We start from the raw sequence: 14,565 nt of genomic DNA on the forward strand, positions 1-14,565 counted from the left end.
ACGGGTATCTAACATCTGAAATAATGAATAAATAAAAGAATGAAGAAAATAAAATCTTAATTTAGAAATAGTTATTAAAAACAAAAACACTGTAAACAGTTTTAGGACTTAGATTAAGTGTAGCATAATTTGCAGCCACATTTGAGATTCAGTAAACAAGGTTATAATTAGTACAAATTAATAAAATAAAAATGAGGTGAAATATAATATAGTACACAAACCATTGACAAAAATGTGCAAGGACACAGTATTTCATTGTAAGATTAAAAGTAAAACTCTGCTAAGTATTTCAGGCAGCCTACTTACGCTCACAGAAGAACGAAGTGGTATTGAAAATCTGACAATAATAAAGAAAAAACAAATTAACTCCACTATTTAAGTGCTAATATTGTTAAAACTTCCCTAGATTCTCCTCTTTTCACTGCCTTTATGCCACACTTCCATTTTAAATGATAAAAATGTTCGATAATGGAAAATTAAAGCTGAATCAAATCCAAATTTAAAAACAAGTTCCTAAAAACAACTTCCTCTTTAAAGGGGAGGACTTTCTGTGATAACATGGTCAGAGTCCAGTGACACAAATTCAGGCATAATCAGGCGGATGAAGGTAGGTGATATTTGTTATCTTCTCATTTCTGTCCTAATAATCTCATCATTCATCATTACAGAGGTGTTTGTTTGTGCTTTAAAGACAGTTTCATGCATGTAAACATGAGATAAGCAATCATATACTGTTTTTAACTTACAGGAGGTTAAAACTGAAGTAAAATAAACTATGTTTACTAAAGCATTTCATTAATTCAGCCTCATATCTTTGTGAATATATTTATAATATACAGTGTTTGTGGTCAAAGTTCATTTGTATGTATTGGGCCATTAATGGTTAACATATTTGGCCTGAACACACACAGGTAATTGTTTTTCTCTGATATGCTATTGCACATAAAGATCCCATAAAGACTTGATTGTAAACTATAAGCAGCTCTTTCTCTAGAGTTGAAAGGAGAGCAATAAAATCACAAATAAATGTTCATAAAAAAGCCTAAAAATATCTTGCTCTAAAATATTGAAGTGACACTTCACTGCAAAGCTTAAGGGTAACAACAACCTCTTTTAAAACTCTTAAAAGATCATTTTCAAGGTGAGCTAGTTGGCTTATTACAGATGGGATACCTGCACTTAATCCTCACATGTTTTCCCTTTGGCATGTAATAAAAGTAAATAAGATTGTATGAAATTTGATCCCTACATGTTATTGCATACCATGTATGTCTTTATTTCTCCTTTTGTATCTTGGTAAGGTTACTTCTGCCTTGTCCTGTGTTTTGTTAATTGAAAACTAAAAGAACATGCTCCTTCTTACATGTTCAGTCTCTTCCTATTCTTCAGCATGGAAACTAAGGTCATCAGGCCAAACACTTAAAAACATAGCATCACAGCTATTGAGTGCACTCCCTTTGTATTTGAACCATGTAGAGTGTACTGATTTTTAAGAGGCACATTTATTTTGACAGTCTTTTTACTGCAGTTAAGTTTTATGTCTCTTTGTGACTGTGCTTTGTTTTATGTCCGTCTCCTCTAATGTTTTATCCTATTTCATACAGTGCATCTTACATGTCCCATTCTACTTTACTGTGTGTGCAGACATACATCTTGTGCCAAAGAACCTGATCTCCTTCTGCCATGGACACTGAGTATCGACAGTTCAGGTCATCTGATAGCAGCCCTGTCTACGAGAGAGAGTCCACAGTGCCAACACCAAGAGGTGAATTTAGAGATTCACAATATTGAATTTTTGCAGATGCTGATGTGCTTATATTTACAAAATCATTTCAGCTGATACTGATGTATGAATTTAGTTCTGACAAAAATTTCAGCCCTTTCAGCGCATTTTGAATTTAAGGATAAACAAAGAAACATACTTCAGCTGACAAAGGTTGCTGTAACGCCTGCCTTAAACTCCACCTTTTCGTCCAAACAACTGATATTTACAGCCAATATAGGCTGATATTTACAGATGTTACATGGTGCATTCAGACATTTTTAAGACTCCCTTGAGTTTTTTATTTTATGTTGAAACTTGATGCTACAGTAAAATATTTTTATTCTCATTGATCTATACTCAGTACCCCATAATGATAAAGTGAAAACAGAATTGGAGAAATTTTTGCAAAAACAAACCAAAAAAAAAAAGGAAAAGCCACATTGACAGAAGTATTCAGACCCTTTGCAACAACATTTGGGATTTAGCACAGCTGATAATGCATATCAGAGCAAAAACCGAGCCATGAGGTCAGAGGAACTGCCTGCAGAGCTCAGACACAGGACTGGGGAAGGCTACGAAAATTCTGTTGCACTGAAGGTTTCCAAGAGTACGTGGCCCTGATAATTCTCCACTGGAAGAAGTTTGGCACAACCAGGACTCTTCCAAAAGCTGGTCTCCCAGCCAAACTGAGTGATCGGGGGAAAAGGGTCTTAGTATGAGAGGTGATGAAGAACCTGATGGCCACGCTGACTGAGCTTCAGAGATCAGGCTTCGATATGTTTTGCTCCCATCTCCACACAGGATCTCTGGACCTCAGTCAGAGTGATCAACAAGTTGTTGTTCAAGGCCCTTCTCCCCCAGTTGCTCAGCTTGGATGACCAGCTCTTGGAAGAGTACTGGTTGGGCCACACTTCTTCCATTTGAGAATTACCACTGTGCTCTTGGGAGTTTTTAGTGCAGCATTTTTTGGGGGCCTTCCCCAGATCTGTGCCTTGCAGTGCTTTCAAATGCACTGTAGGTCAGTTATCAATATCAGCAGAAATTTTTACATCTGCAGGTACCGCAGTTAAACTTTTTAAGCTTATATCTGCCAAAAACAATATCATGTCGACAATTAATGCAAATCTATGATTTGATTTTGATTCAGTACTATATAGTTTTATCTTGGATGCAAATGATTGATACTTCACTCTTACATAAGTGGGTAAAAAATGACCAGTATAACAATCATTGTGTTTATTTAGCAGTTTTGGTTTACAACATACATGGTACTTGTATTTGGTATTATACTTTGCTTACATAGGGGAAGGCGAGCTCAGCTCAACAGAGTGAAGAGTATCGGTGCCGACTCAAAAACACTAATACACGAAAACCAAGCGATCGGCACCCGTGATAAAGTTTTACACTTTTATAAAAAAGAAAATGAAAACAAAACAAAACAAAAAAAGAAAACAAAAATTACAAAAAAAACATGAGAGGACAAACTCATGTAGTTTATCTTCTTAAATGTCCATGTGTTTTTTATTATGTCAGTAAAACAAAAAGGGAACTCAGGATTCACATATCCGAACACAAAAGCAACATCAGGAATCATGATGAAAGGTCACCGGTGGCCAGAAATTTTAGCTCTGCTGGACGTGGAGTGTGCATGTTAAGGCTTATGGGGACAGAGTCGGTGGGGCCACTCCGGAGAGGAGGTGATAGGGACGAAAAGCTCCTCTAGAGGGAAGCCTTCTGGATTCACCACCTACAAACTGAGTATCCCAGAGGTTTAAATGAGCAGTTGGTCCTCTCATGTTTTTTGTAATTTTTGTTTTTTGGACCATGTATTAAGTGCGATGTTTTGTTTCAATCCACATGTATTTATGGAACTATGGGTTGTGTAACATTGGAAGAGCCATTTGTATAATGATTGTGTGGTTTTTCATTTATGCATTTATTGTTTGTTGAACTTCATTTCCTGGGTTGGCAGAGACTTAAATGTCTAGGGAATATAATATAAATATAATAATGTGATTTATCTGCCTGGGGGATGTTATTACTATTTTTGTGATCAGGGATGAATTAATTTATTCTTTTCAGCTGATGTGTACACATCCTCATGAAATTGAATTTCATTGTTTTCTCCTTATTGTATCATATGGGTTGCTTATTAGCCTATTCTAGTATTGATTTGTCACCTGGTGTTGATTGTTTATGACACACCCACAGGTGTTGTAGAAACGCTGATGAAAGCCTCGGGCTGAAACGCGTCCGTTTTGTTTGCTGCTGCTCTTTGTTTCTTTTTAATAAAAGTGTAAAACTTTATCACAGGTACCGATCGCTTGGTTTTCGTGTATTATACTTTGCTTGCCATGAGAAGATTTCATGTATGGTTTATTTATTAAATTATCTTAATATCTGTCACGCTTTAGCATTGGAAAATAATTTTTAAATTACAAACACAGCCAAAAAGAACCTCATCTGGTCATTTTCAACCTACTTGTGCATCTAAGAGTTAAATGATGCAAAAAATGTCTGTATGTGTTGTTACATTTGCAGGTTTGAAGAATGTAGTGTCATATTTCCTGTATGGAATCCTGGTGCTGCTGCTGTTGATTCTTCTGATGGTCACAGGAATAAAATGTATGACTTTAAACACTCCGGGGAAGTTTATTCATAAATACAGTGGTAATGTTTCTAAATTAACACTCCTTTTCTGTCATATTTAATATTTTTGTATCTGACAGTCTCCCAGTTAAACAAGGAAATCACCGAAGTAAAAAATCAACTCGAGAGAATCAGCAAAACAGGAGGAACCTCATCGTCTCATTCAGGTCAGAAAGTGGTTTTCAGGAAACGATGAAGCACATTTGATTTGATTTATTCAACTTTTCTTTATTTGTGCTTTTCAAAAATGAAGGTCATGCAGCAGTGGTGCAGGATGTCCCCCTGGAGCCACTTGTCCCAGTGAGAGGTAAACACAGGAAACTTTAAATATCAGAAATCAGAGTTGTACTTCCCCCTTTTATGTATAACTTTCCTTAACCATCATCCAAACAGGAACATGTAGGGAGGGATGGTCGTCTTTTAAGAGTGGCTGTTACCTGCTGTCCACCACATTTGTTACCTGGCACAGAGCAGATGAGCAGTGCAAAGCACATGGAAGTCACCTGTTTGTACCGAATAATGTAGAGGAACTGGTAACCCCTTAATTTACCTTAGTTTTATTCTTAGGTTTGGTTTCCTTCAGGCTCAAATGATTTGTTGTTAAAACAGGAAACTGATAAGGCTTTAAATGTTTTTTCTCCAAGGATTACATTTCACAAATAGTTGAAATCAATCATGACTTCTGGATTGGACTGGTGGAGAGAGAAGAGGGCCACTGGACCTGGCTGGATGGCACTGACTTCAGTACAACCACAACGTAAGACAAATGAAAAACTACAAAATAAAACACCCCTAAAGTGTCGACACTAAGAGATAAACCCCCTCCTCCATGGGTGTGTTTGTTTAGATACTGGGATGAAGGCCAGCCTGATGACTGGGACTTCAGAGAGAATGGAGAAGACTGTGGCCAGCTTCACTCTTCTGCGATACGTAAACGCAAACTGTGGAACGATGCGGACTGCGGCCTGAAGTATAGATACATCTGTGAGAGCAAGGCATGAGAGACGGAGGCTCTGACAGAGATGCTTAAGTCTCACTGACATGAAAAAGCCAGATGTGTTGATAATAGGTCAGAATTACACTGATGGTAATGCTGTTTTTGATACCAATGTAGGATTTTTAGTAAAAAATGCATTTATGAAAGCGAGGAAAATAAAAGACAAACATGACAAACATGTCTCCTTTGTTTTGTTGTTTTTCTATGAAATGGTCCCTGAGCCCGGGGGGGGGGGGGGGTAAACTTACGACCAAGGGCCTTGATCAGATCGTACAGTTTAAACAAAAACTGGACTTTTAAAATGCATGTAAACATTTTACTCCAACTAAAAGCGTACTACTTAGAATTTCTTGAAGTCACACTAACACCTGTGTGATGTGGTTTGAGACTGATTTTCCCTTGCATGTACAGCTTGATCTGGCCAGACTTTCTTCACCGAGCTTTGACCCAGAAGCTGAAAAGCATAAATGCTGAGGTTTATTTGCAGCGGCTACTGGGCAGATGAGCGTTGGCTTCATCATAACCTGCCGCGGCGAAACACATGGCTGCCTGGCGGTCACACTCACAGATGAAGCTCTCACAGGGATCGTTGTGATCTAACCAGGAAAGAGAAAAGAGAGGAGCAACAGAAGAAGGGAGGGGAGAGAAATAAACAAAAAAATTACAAATTTGTAATGGGCTAAGTCGCAAAAATGTATGGCTGAACTATAAAAAAGCAGCTGGCTAGCTCAGTGGGTTACATTGCCGACTCTGGTATAAGAGACTGATGGTTTAAATCCCAGTCAGTGTGTGATCAGTGTCCAGTTGGGGCCCTTGTGCAACACCTGTCAGATGACCATTGCTTTGCTTTGGATAAAAGCATCTGCTAAATAATATTGTAAAGTACCACACCTCAAAAAAATCCTCAACACGTTTCATAAGGCAGGTGCACTGGAGGAATGAATCCATGCAATTTTGCATGCAAAAATGTGCTGACTGTCTTCACCAGTGGTTCTCAAATGGTGTGGCAAGGCACACTGGTGTGTCTTAAGAATCTGTGCAACCATGCATGATTGCTTTGACTATACAGCCACTTAAGGCACTTATATGTGTTTGCATTGGTATTTTTGATCCTATCATTGATTCAGATAACCGTTATTATGATAAATATCGGGCTAAAAGTTGAATTATCACAAAGTATCAAAAAAAATGGGACAGCCTCTCAGAAAGCCTTTTTGCAAGCTAAGACTTTTTATGTGGTATTTCCAGCATTTTCTAACCAATAAAAATTAAAAATACCTAGTAACAGGTGCAAAAAGTTTTGGATTTGCTACAGCAGATTGCTTTAATCAGTGAATTAACTGTGAATACGGCAGATATAGCTGAACCGTATGCTGCAAAAACATACATTTTTTAGTGCTTTTGTGTATTTCAGTTGTTCCCAAATGGTGCAGGCCAGGAACGTCTAGGTGTGTGTTGTGAATATAAACAACCATGCATTATTACAACAAGTAAAAAAAAAAAGAACAAACAAATAAAGAAATGTTACAGAGATTTTGCATGAATATGGAGATGGTGTGCCTTGAGATTTTGGCTAGATCTTATGTGTGCCTTTGGGGAAAAAGATTGAAAAACACTGTAGAGATATATTGGTGACAATAGAGTACTGAAAAACTGCCAACTCATTTGTACAATATAGACAGGATGAGGGAGTTTTACTGCCATTTTTGTTAATTAAATCAAGAAATTACCTTATACAGGTGCCCCAGGACTTCTATTATTGTTAAAATGGCCTCAAACCAGGAATCAGTATCATTTGATTTTTTCAAGAATTGTCAAAAAGTTTAAAGTTATTGTATTGTGACAAAATCATGAGCTTTCAAAAATGTCAGAAAAAAACATCGACTTCATGTTCTAGTGTTGGTGAAATTTGGTGATGAAGATGTTGCTGGTTACTCACTCAGACAGGTGACGGTCTTGCTGGCCTCATCACACCTATAGTTGTATAATTCAGTATAGGGGTTGTCAAAGATGGGAAAGCACTCATCGAGCTGATTGGCCTTTTTGTAACACTTGTCGTGGACGTAACAGCATCTACAAGACATAGAGACACAACTCATTAACAGCTTATTCCTGCACCTAACATATCAAAATGAAGAGAGGCCTAATTGTGGTGACTCTTCTTCAAAGATTATGTCTGGAGCTTTTTGTCTTCATTAGAAAAGACGACTGTAGAGAGACAAGATATATCGGGAGGAAGAGTAAAGGAAGATGGAAGATAATACACCAAACAGCATCAGGATTGAGATTCAAACCTGCAACCAGTGCTTTGAGGGCCGTAGCCTATGTATGTGAGAACCAGCTCTACCAGCAAAGCCAGATACACCAAGAAAAATAAAAATCTCTACGATGAATCAACAAGAAAAGAACTCCAAGGCACCGTCTTAAAAGATTAAAATGCCTTTTGACACATTTCAGAATCAAACATTCAGGAAGTCAAAGCAGTCAGTTGTATGACTTCTTGATGAAAGCTTGGTGCCAAAACATAACACGCACAGCTGTGCATGTTATACACACTGACTTGAAAAAGTATTTATCCACATGGATGTTTTACCCTTTCAATGATTTTATAAATCAATCTTGGCTGATATGCTTTGGCTTATTGACAAGAAAAAATATTTTTAAATTCTTTCATTTCAAAGTAAAAGAGATTTCTACAAAGTAATGCCAATTAAATAAAATATGTAATGTGAAATAAGTGACTGCATAAGTATTCACCCACCTTAAAGTGACTGACCTAATTTAACAGAGGTCCAGACAACTGGTGCAAATAGTCTCACAAATGGTGAAATGGGGATCACCTGAATGTGTCTCAAGTGACTGCGGTTTAGACACTGGTTAATTAGTATTCCTGGCTACCATTACACCACGAAGACAAAAGAACACTTAAAGCAACTCAGAGAAAAGTCTATTTAAAGTATAAAAGTACATCCCCCAGAGTTCAGTTAAATCCATCATCAAGAAATGTAAAGAATATGGCACATATGTAAATCTGCCTAGATCAGACCGTCCTCACAAACTGTGTGACCTTGCAAGATGGAGACTAGTGAGAGAGGCCACCAAGACACCTATGACTACTCTGACGGAGTTACAAGCTTCAGCAGCTGAGATGGGAGAGACTCTGCAACAGTTTTTACCCTGGTTCTTCACCAGTCAAAGCTTTGGCAGAGAGAAAGACACTGTTGAAGAAAACTCTGATTAAATCTGGACTATAGTTCACACAAAAGCATGTAGGAGACTCCATGGTCAAGTAGAAGACAATTCTTTGGGACCAAATGTGGGCTTTTTAGCCATCAGACAAGACTCTAAAAAAACTGCACATCACCACAAACATGCCATCTTCACTATGAAGCAGGGTGGTGGCAACATCATGATGTGAGGATGCTTCTAAGCAGCCAGCCCTGGAAGGCTTGTAAAGGTAGAGGGTAAAATGAATGTAGGAAAAATAAAGGAAAATCCTGGAGAACAATCTTATTTAGTCTTGGGAGAAGATTTATTTTCCAGTAAGACAGCTAGCTAAAGGATACAGTCATATGTTTTGTTCCATTTAAGGCCCAAACTCCAGTATCATTCTGGTTTCCCACCACTTCATTGAGTGGTGGACAGTTTTTTTTCTGAGTCACGATTTCTCACTGAGGATTTGTTGGTTTTTGATGAGGTTATGACCACAAAAAGGGCAGTCATTTATCAGTGTTACCTGTCAAGCTCATCCACAGGTGTGCCCGAGCCTCCCAGCCCACAGTAGCAGCCGTAGTCAGCGTAGTCCAGAATAGGCCAGCTGTCAGGTACGGTGCAGAGGATCATGGACCTGAACTGCCACAGAGCTCGGTAACCCAGCACTGTGAGACACAACAGAAGATCTCAGGAGAAACAGCTCAGACCAGACGTGAACATCTTTCATAGTTCCCCCTGAAATGTTAGATTCTTAGTCTAAAGGGCTGAGAGTGGGAGCGGGGGGTACTCACATGCTGGGAGGCTGATGCAGAGGATGAAGAGGGAGAGTGTCAGACGCATCATGCCGGCGCTGGTGTCTGACGTAAAGCTGTAAGTCTTTATTGAACACTGATCTCAACAGGTGACACCTTTTGACCAATTGCCAGAAGTCATGTTATCTCCCCTTTGAACTTATATAACATGTATGTGCAAGCATGTTCTACATATATGTGAGAAAAACTATAATTAAACTATTCTCTGTGCACAAGCATACCAACACAAACTTGTGCTTTTTAATATGAATACTTGGGTGAATATTGGCATCAGGTTCTGTGTTTTTTTTTTCTTTTTGCTAATTTAAAGCATCCAGACTGAGTGACATGTAGCAGGAAGTTGTGGGAATTTAAGCAAGTGTGGGCTATTGACACAGCTGTGTGCTGTATCTGATTTAACCTGAATCTAAAAAAGGCAATTAGCTGACACAAGTGAGAACAGAGAGAACAAGCAAACAGGTCAGGAAGTATTCAACTGGGACATTTAAGAATATCTGAAAACAAAAATCAACAGAAAAGACAGTATATTTCCTATATACCCTCAGTTTTACTGAGTTTGAACAGAGAGAAAACAGAATAAAGCTTCATCCACTGAAGAATGACAGGTTTTGATTTTAACCTAAACCAAAAAACTTCAACAGTCTTCATTAACCTTAAACTCTACTTCTATTTTACTCACTCACTTAGTGTTAGAAAGTAATGGGTTTAAAATATTATTTGTTATTAAATAGAACAAAATGACAGCCACCACACCCAGGGGCGTAGCTAGGGATTTTGGGCCCCCCGAAAGAATCTTATACAGGGTCCCTCTTAACAGGCTAGCCAATATCCATGCATTGCATGAGCAATATTTTTGTTATGGTTAAACTGAATTTACTTCCATTATTTTCACTACACCATTTGGGCATTTTTAAGGGAGGAGCATAGCCCTCCCAGTTAATCATTTTACCCTGATACAAATTTCAGTCTGCGGACCAATTCATTCAGTCACGTTTGATTCAATAATGACACTAGTTACTAAGAAAAACGAAATAAAGACACACTTTTCATTGCAGGCTCCTCAAGGGCCCCTCCCCACTGTAATCAGTCCACATTGGACTGTGGAGCAGTGGAAATGTGTTCTGTGGAGTGATGAACCACGATTCTCTGTTTAGCGGTCAGACTGGCGTGTCTGGGTTTGTTGGATACTACAAGAACATTACTTCCTGACTGCATTGTGCCAACTGTGAAGTTCAGTGGAGGAGGGATAATAGTATGGGGCTGTTTTTCAGGGTCTGGGCTAGGCCTCTTATCTCCATTGAAGGCTAGTCATAATGTTTCAGCATACCAAGACATTTTGGACAATTGTATGCTTCCAACTTTGTGGCAACAGTTTGGGGAAGGCCCTTTACTATTCCAACATGACTGTGCCCCAGTGCACAAAGCAAGGACATGGTTTGATGACTTTGGTGTGGAAGAACTTGACTGGCCCACACAGAGCCCTGACCTCAACCTCACTGAGCACCTCTTGGAGGAAATGGAACGGAGATTGTGAGCCAGGCCTTCTAGTCCAACATCGGTGCGTGACTTAATAACTACTCTGCAGAATGAATGGGCACAAATTCCCACAGAAACTCTCCAAAATCTCGTGGAAAGCCTTCCAAGAAGAGTGGAGGCTGTTATAGCTGCAAAAGTTGGGTGAACTCCATATTAAAGTACAGATATTTGAATACAATTTCATTAAAGTCCATGCTGGTATAGTGGTCAGACAAACAAATTATTTTCTCCATATAGTGCATTTTGCACTTCCTCCATTTTGTTTTAGTCTTAAAGTAGTCAGGCTTGAAAAGCTAAGCTCACACCACACTTTGGCACAGAAGAGTATCTAAAGAATTGGATAATTTACCACTGCTCACTCTTTAGTTTCTCACTTAAGCTATTGAGGTGAATTGCCAAATTCCTTGTCCCCTCTTGCTGCCACATTTTATCTTTTTCAAGACTAGAAGTTTTTTATTAAGTTCTCACACTTGCTAATGAAAGTCTTTCGCACACGATGAAGTCAACAAAACCCTCCAGCAGTAACCCTTCATTTAGGCTTCCACCCTCTAGTTTCCGTCTTATCTCTGCTGTTTTATCACTGCCTATAAGAAGTGCAACAATTCAGTTTCTGCTTTTCAGACTGGAGCCATGAATCTCACAGCTCGTCTGACACTGCTGCTTCTCACTGGTAAGACTGTAAACCATTAAATTAGGCCTACTCCTGCATTTACAGATTATAAGACTGCTCTGAGTACTCACCATTTTACAGACTATTCTTATCATTTTAATGTATTTTCAACTGATCAGTCAGCCAATGCTACGTTTTCTTGATTTGAACATTATTTTTTGTATTCATCTGGCTTTTCAGCCTGTGTGGCCAGTGGTTCGCTGCTGCCCAGGGCTTTGTGGCAGTTTGGGACAATGATCGAGTGTGCTCAGCCGGGCACTAGCGCTTTTGAATACAATAACTACGGCTGTTGGTGTGGCTTCGGAGGATCGGGAACCCCTCTGGACGAAGTGGACGAGTAGGAAGCGCACGTTTTCATTTTCCTGCTACAATTTTTCAATGAAGGATTTTGTAAAACACGCACTTCTTTGTCCTGTAGGTGCTGTAGAGTTCACGATAAGTGCTATGAGAAAAGCAGAAAGACTCCTGGATGCACGGCTGTCTCTGACCTTCCCTATATCCTCTCTTATGACTTCACTTGTTCAAACCAGGAGGTGACCTGCTCAGGTAAGAATAAAGTATCTCTTTTCCACTTAGAAATCAGAAAGTAAGAGTTTTTGTGCACTTTTGTGGTGAGAAATAGAATTACTTTCTTGCTTCGAAAACCTAAATATTAAATCTAAAATAGCTTCTTTAAAAACATAAACAAGTGCTGCACCAGTGCATCAAACAAGGCTGTTTCTGTGGCCCTGTGCATTGGCATAAACTGTATTTAAACAGCTAAATATTGGCCTTACACAGTCATGGGAGTGATTTTAAATCCAACTTTGAAGATCCTGCACTACAACAAAGTGCTCTCAATGTGCAACACAGCCCTGACATGCTTGTTTTCAGCATATGATGATAGAAAGTTGCAGGATGCTCTTCATGTTATTAATAGACAGCTCATTCATCTCCACTGTCTCTGCAGGAACCAACAACAAGTGCCAGGCTGCCGTGTGCGAGTGCGATCGTGTGGCCGCTCACTGCTTCGCTCGGACCACGTACAACCCTGAACACAAGAACGTGGATCCCAAAGTCCACTGTGTCAACTGAGTTACACAATAAACAAACAAAAAAAAACGGCAGCAGAAATTGGATTTTCAACATATTTCTTTAAACTTTAATTTCTTCACAATTTTTAAACAAAATTGGATTTTAAAGTAGTTTGATTTTGGCTTTTCTTAAATAAAAGGCATTAGTAGAAATAAAACAAGCATGTGAGACTCATGGAAAGTTTGAGTTACATGCGCTCACCATGTTCCCGTGTTTGTTTGCTCAGAGCTCAGGTAACAGAGGTTGCAGCTGTGCTCGTCTCACCTAGATGTTGAAAGTTTTCCACTCACTCTCTCTTTATAACTGCAGGTTAGTAAGTAAAAACAGACTGCAAGTGGGTGTGTGATTTCTACGCAAAAATAACATCACACTTAAGAGCTATAGCCACTCAATAGGTCAAGATAAAAATCCTATTTAAGGATATAAAAAAGCATTAAGAGGCCTGTAGTGCAAACATCTACCAAAGGGGCTAGACACTTTAACTAGAGCAGAAGTTCTCAACTGGTCTCGCCTCAGAATTGACTACCTTCTAAATTAGAAATGAGACGCAAATTCCTAAAGAATTTTTCAACCACTTATTTCAGTTTGGAGCTCAAATGGACCTGACAAGACCAAACAAACATGTTTAAATGTACAGAAGCCCTGGGAGGACAAGAGTGCATACATTCTATTTTATCCCATTTCACCTAGAAAGTGGGAAATTTGTGGGATTTATTGAGGAATTATCATGCTATCTTGGAAAAAAAACAGCTTTGTCATCCATAAAAAGGTTGATATGTGAGTCAAAATTTTGCGAAACCACCTAAATTGACTCGTTACCATGGAGAATGGAGTTAAATAAAATGCATGGATGTCTGCTTCGGGCTTCTTTACAGTGCACCCAGAAAGTATTCAGACTGCTTTCATTTTTTTCTATTTTCTAATGTTGCAGCCTGATGCTACAGTTGTTAAAATTCATCTTTATTCTCTTTAACCTGAACTCAGTACCCCATCATGACAAAATAAAACAGAATTTTTGGCAAATCTATCTACTGAAATCTCACATTGATGTAAGTATTAAGACCCTTTGCATAAACACTTCAAATTTAGCTCAGGTTCCTCCCACAGGTTCCATTTCTCTCTATTGTTGCTGAGATGTTTCTACACCTTGATAGGAGTCCATCTGTGGTAAATTAAGTTGGGCCTGATTTTGAAAAGGCACACACTACTCTACAGAAGGCCTCACTGCTGATAATGATAAAGCCAAAACCAAGCCATGAGGTCAAAGGAACTGCCTGCAGGGCTCAGAGACAGCACTGGGGAAATCTTAAAAAATGGTTGCACTGAAGGTTTCCAAGAGCATAGTGGCCATTATAATTCTCCAATGGAATACATTTGGCACAGTCAGGTCTCTTTCAAGAGTTGGCCATCCGGCCAAACTGAGCAATCAAGCAAGAAGGGACTTAGTAAGAGAGATGACCAAGAACCTGATGGCCACTCTGACTGAGCTCCAGAGATCCTGTGTGGAGATGGTAAAAAGTTCCAGTAGGACTACTATCACTGCAGCCCTCCACTGATCTTGGTTTATGGTAGAGTCACGAGACCGATGGCTTTCCTCAGTGTAAAACAAACAGAAGCCTGCTGAGCTTTCATGCGGAGGTTTTTTATTAACTCCAAGTGGGCTTTCATGTGTTTTGCACTCTCCAAAACAACCAAATCATGCATTTACTGGCTGGGCAACCAGCTATTGGAGGAGTCCTGGTTGTGCCAAATTTCTACCATTTGAGAACTATGTAGGCCACTGTGATCTTGGGAACCTTCAGTGCAGCAGACATTTTTTGCAGCCTTCCCCAGATCTGTGCCTGTCAAC

General features: G+C 39.1%; 3 protein-coding genes across 3 annotated transcripts; 2 read left to right on the forward strand and 1 right to left on the reverse strand.

Annotated features, from left to right (window-relative positions):
- Window positions 1-541: 541 nt before the first annotated feature.
- On the forward strand, window positions 542-5,589 carry asgrl1 (asialoglycoprotein receptor-like 1). The gene is made up of 8 exons (XM_041787473.1): window positions 542-607; window positions 1,645-1,765; window positions 4,307-4,390; window positions 4,495-4,581; window positions 4,668-4,721; window positions 4,808-4,947; window positions 5,059-5,171; window positions 5,262-5,589. Exons 2-8 carry the CDS (start codon window positions 1,684-1,686, stop codon window positions 5,413-5,415), a joined length of 714 nt encoding a protein of 237 aa, XP_041643407.1. The 5' UTR covers window positions 542-607; window positions 1,645-1,683; the 3' UTR covers window positions 5,416-5,589.
- A 77-nt stretch (window positions 5,590-5,666) lies between these two features.
- Window positions 5,667-12,976, reverse strand: LOC121509808 (phospholipase A2-like). The gene is made up of 5 exons (XM_041787475.1): window positions 12,918-12,976; window positions 9,416-9,532; window positions 9,148-9,289; window positions 7,351-7,484; window positions 5,667-6,007 (listed from the first exon to the last, which is right to left on the reverse strand). The coding sequence occupies exons 2-5, from the start codon at window positions 9,465-9,467 to the stop codon at window positions 5,889-5,891; spliced, it is 447 nt and encodes a 148-aa protein (XP_041643409.1). The 5' UTR covers window positions 9,468-9,532; window positions 12,918-12,976; the 3' UTR covers window positions 5,667-5,888.
- On the forward strand, window positions 11,505-12,748 carry LOC121509807 (phospholipase A2, minor isoenzyme-like). Its single transcript, XM_041787474.1, has 4 exons — window positions 11,505-11,642; window positions 11,823-11,979; window positions 12,061-12,188; window positions 12,592-12,748. The coding sequence occupies exons 1-4, from the start codon at window positions 11,603-11,605 to the stop codon at window positions 12,714-12,716; spliced, it is 450 nt and encodes a 149-aa protein (XP_041643408.1). The 5' UTR covers window positions 11,505-11,602; the 3' UTR covers window positions 12,717-12,748.
- Window positions 12,977-14,565: the final 1,589 nt, after the last annotated feature.

The sequence above is a fragment of the Cheilinus undulatus genome, linkage group 5 (genome assembly GCF_018320785.1).
Source record: "Cheilinus undulatus linkage group 5, ASM1832078v1, whole genome shotgun sequence".
In the NCBI taxonomy this organism is placed as follows: Eukaryota; Metazoa; Chordata; class Actinopteri; order Labriformes; family Labridae; genus Cheilinus; species Cheilinus undulatus.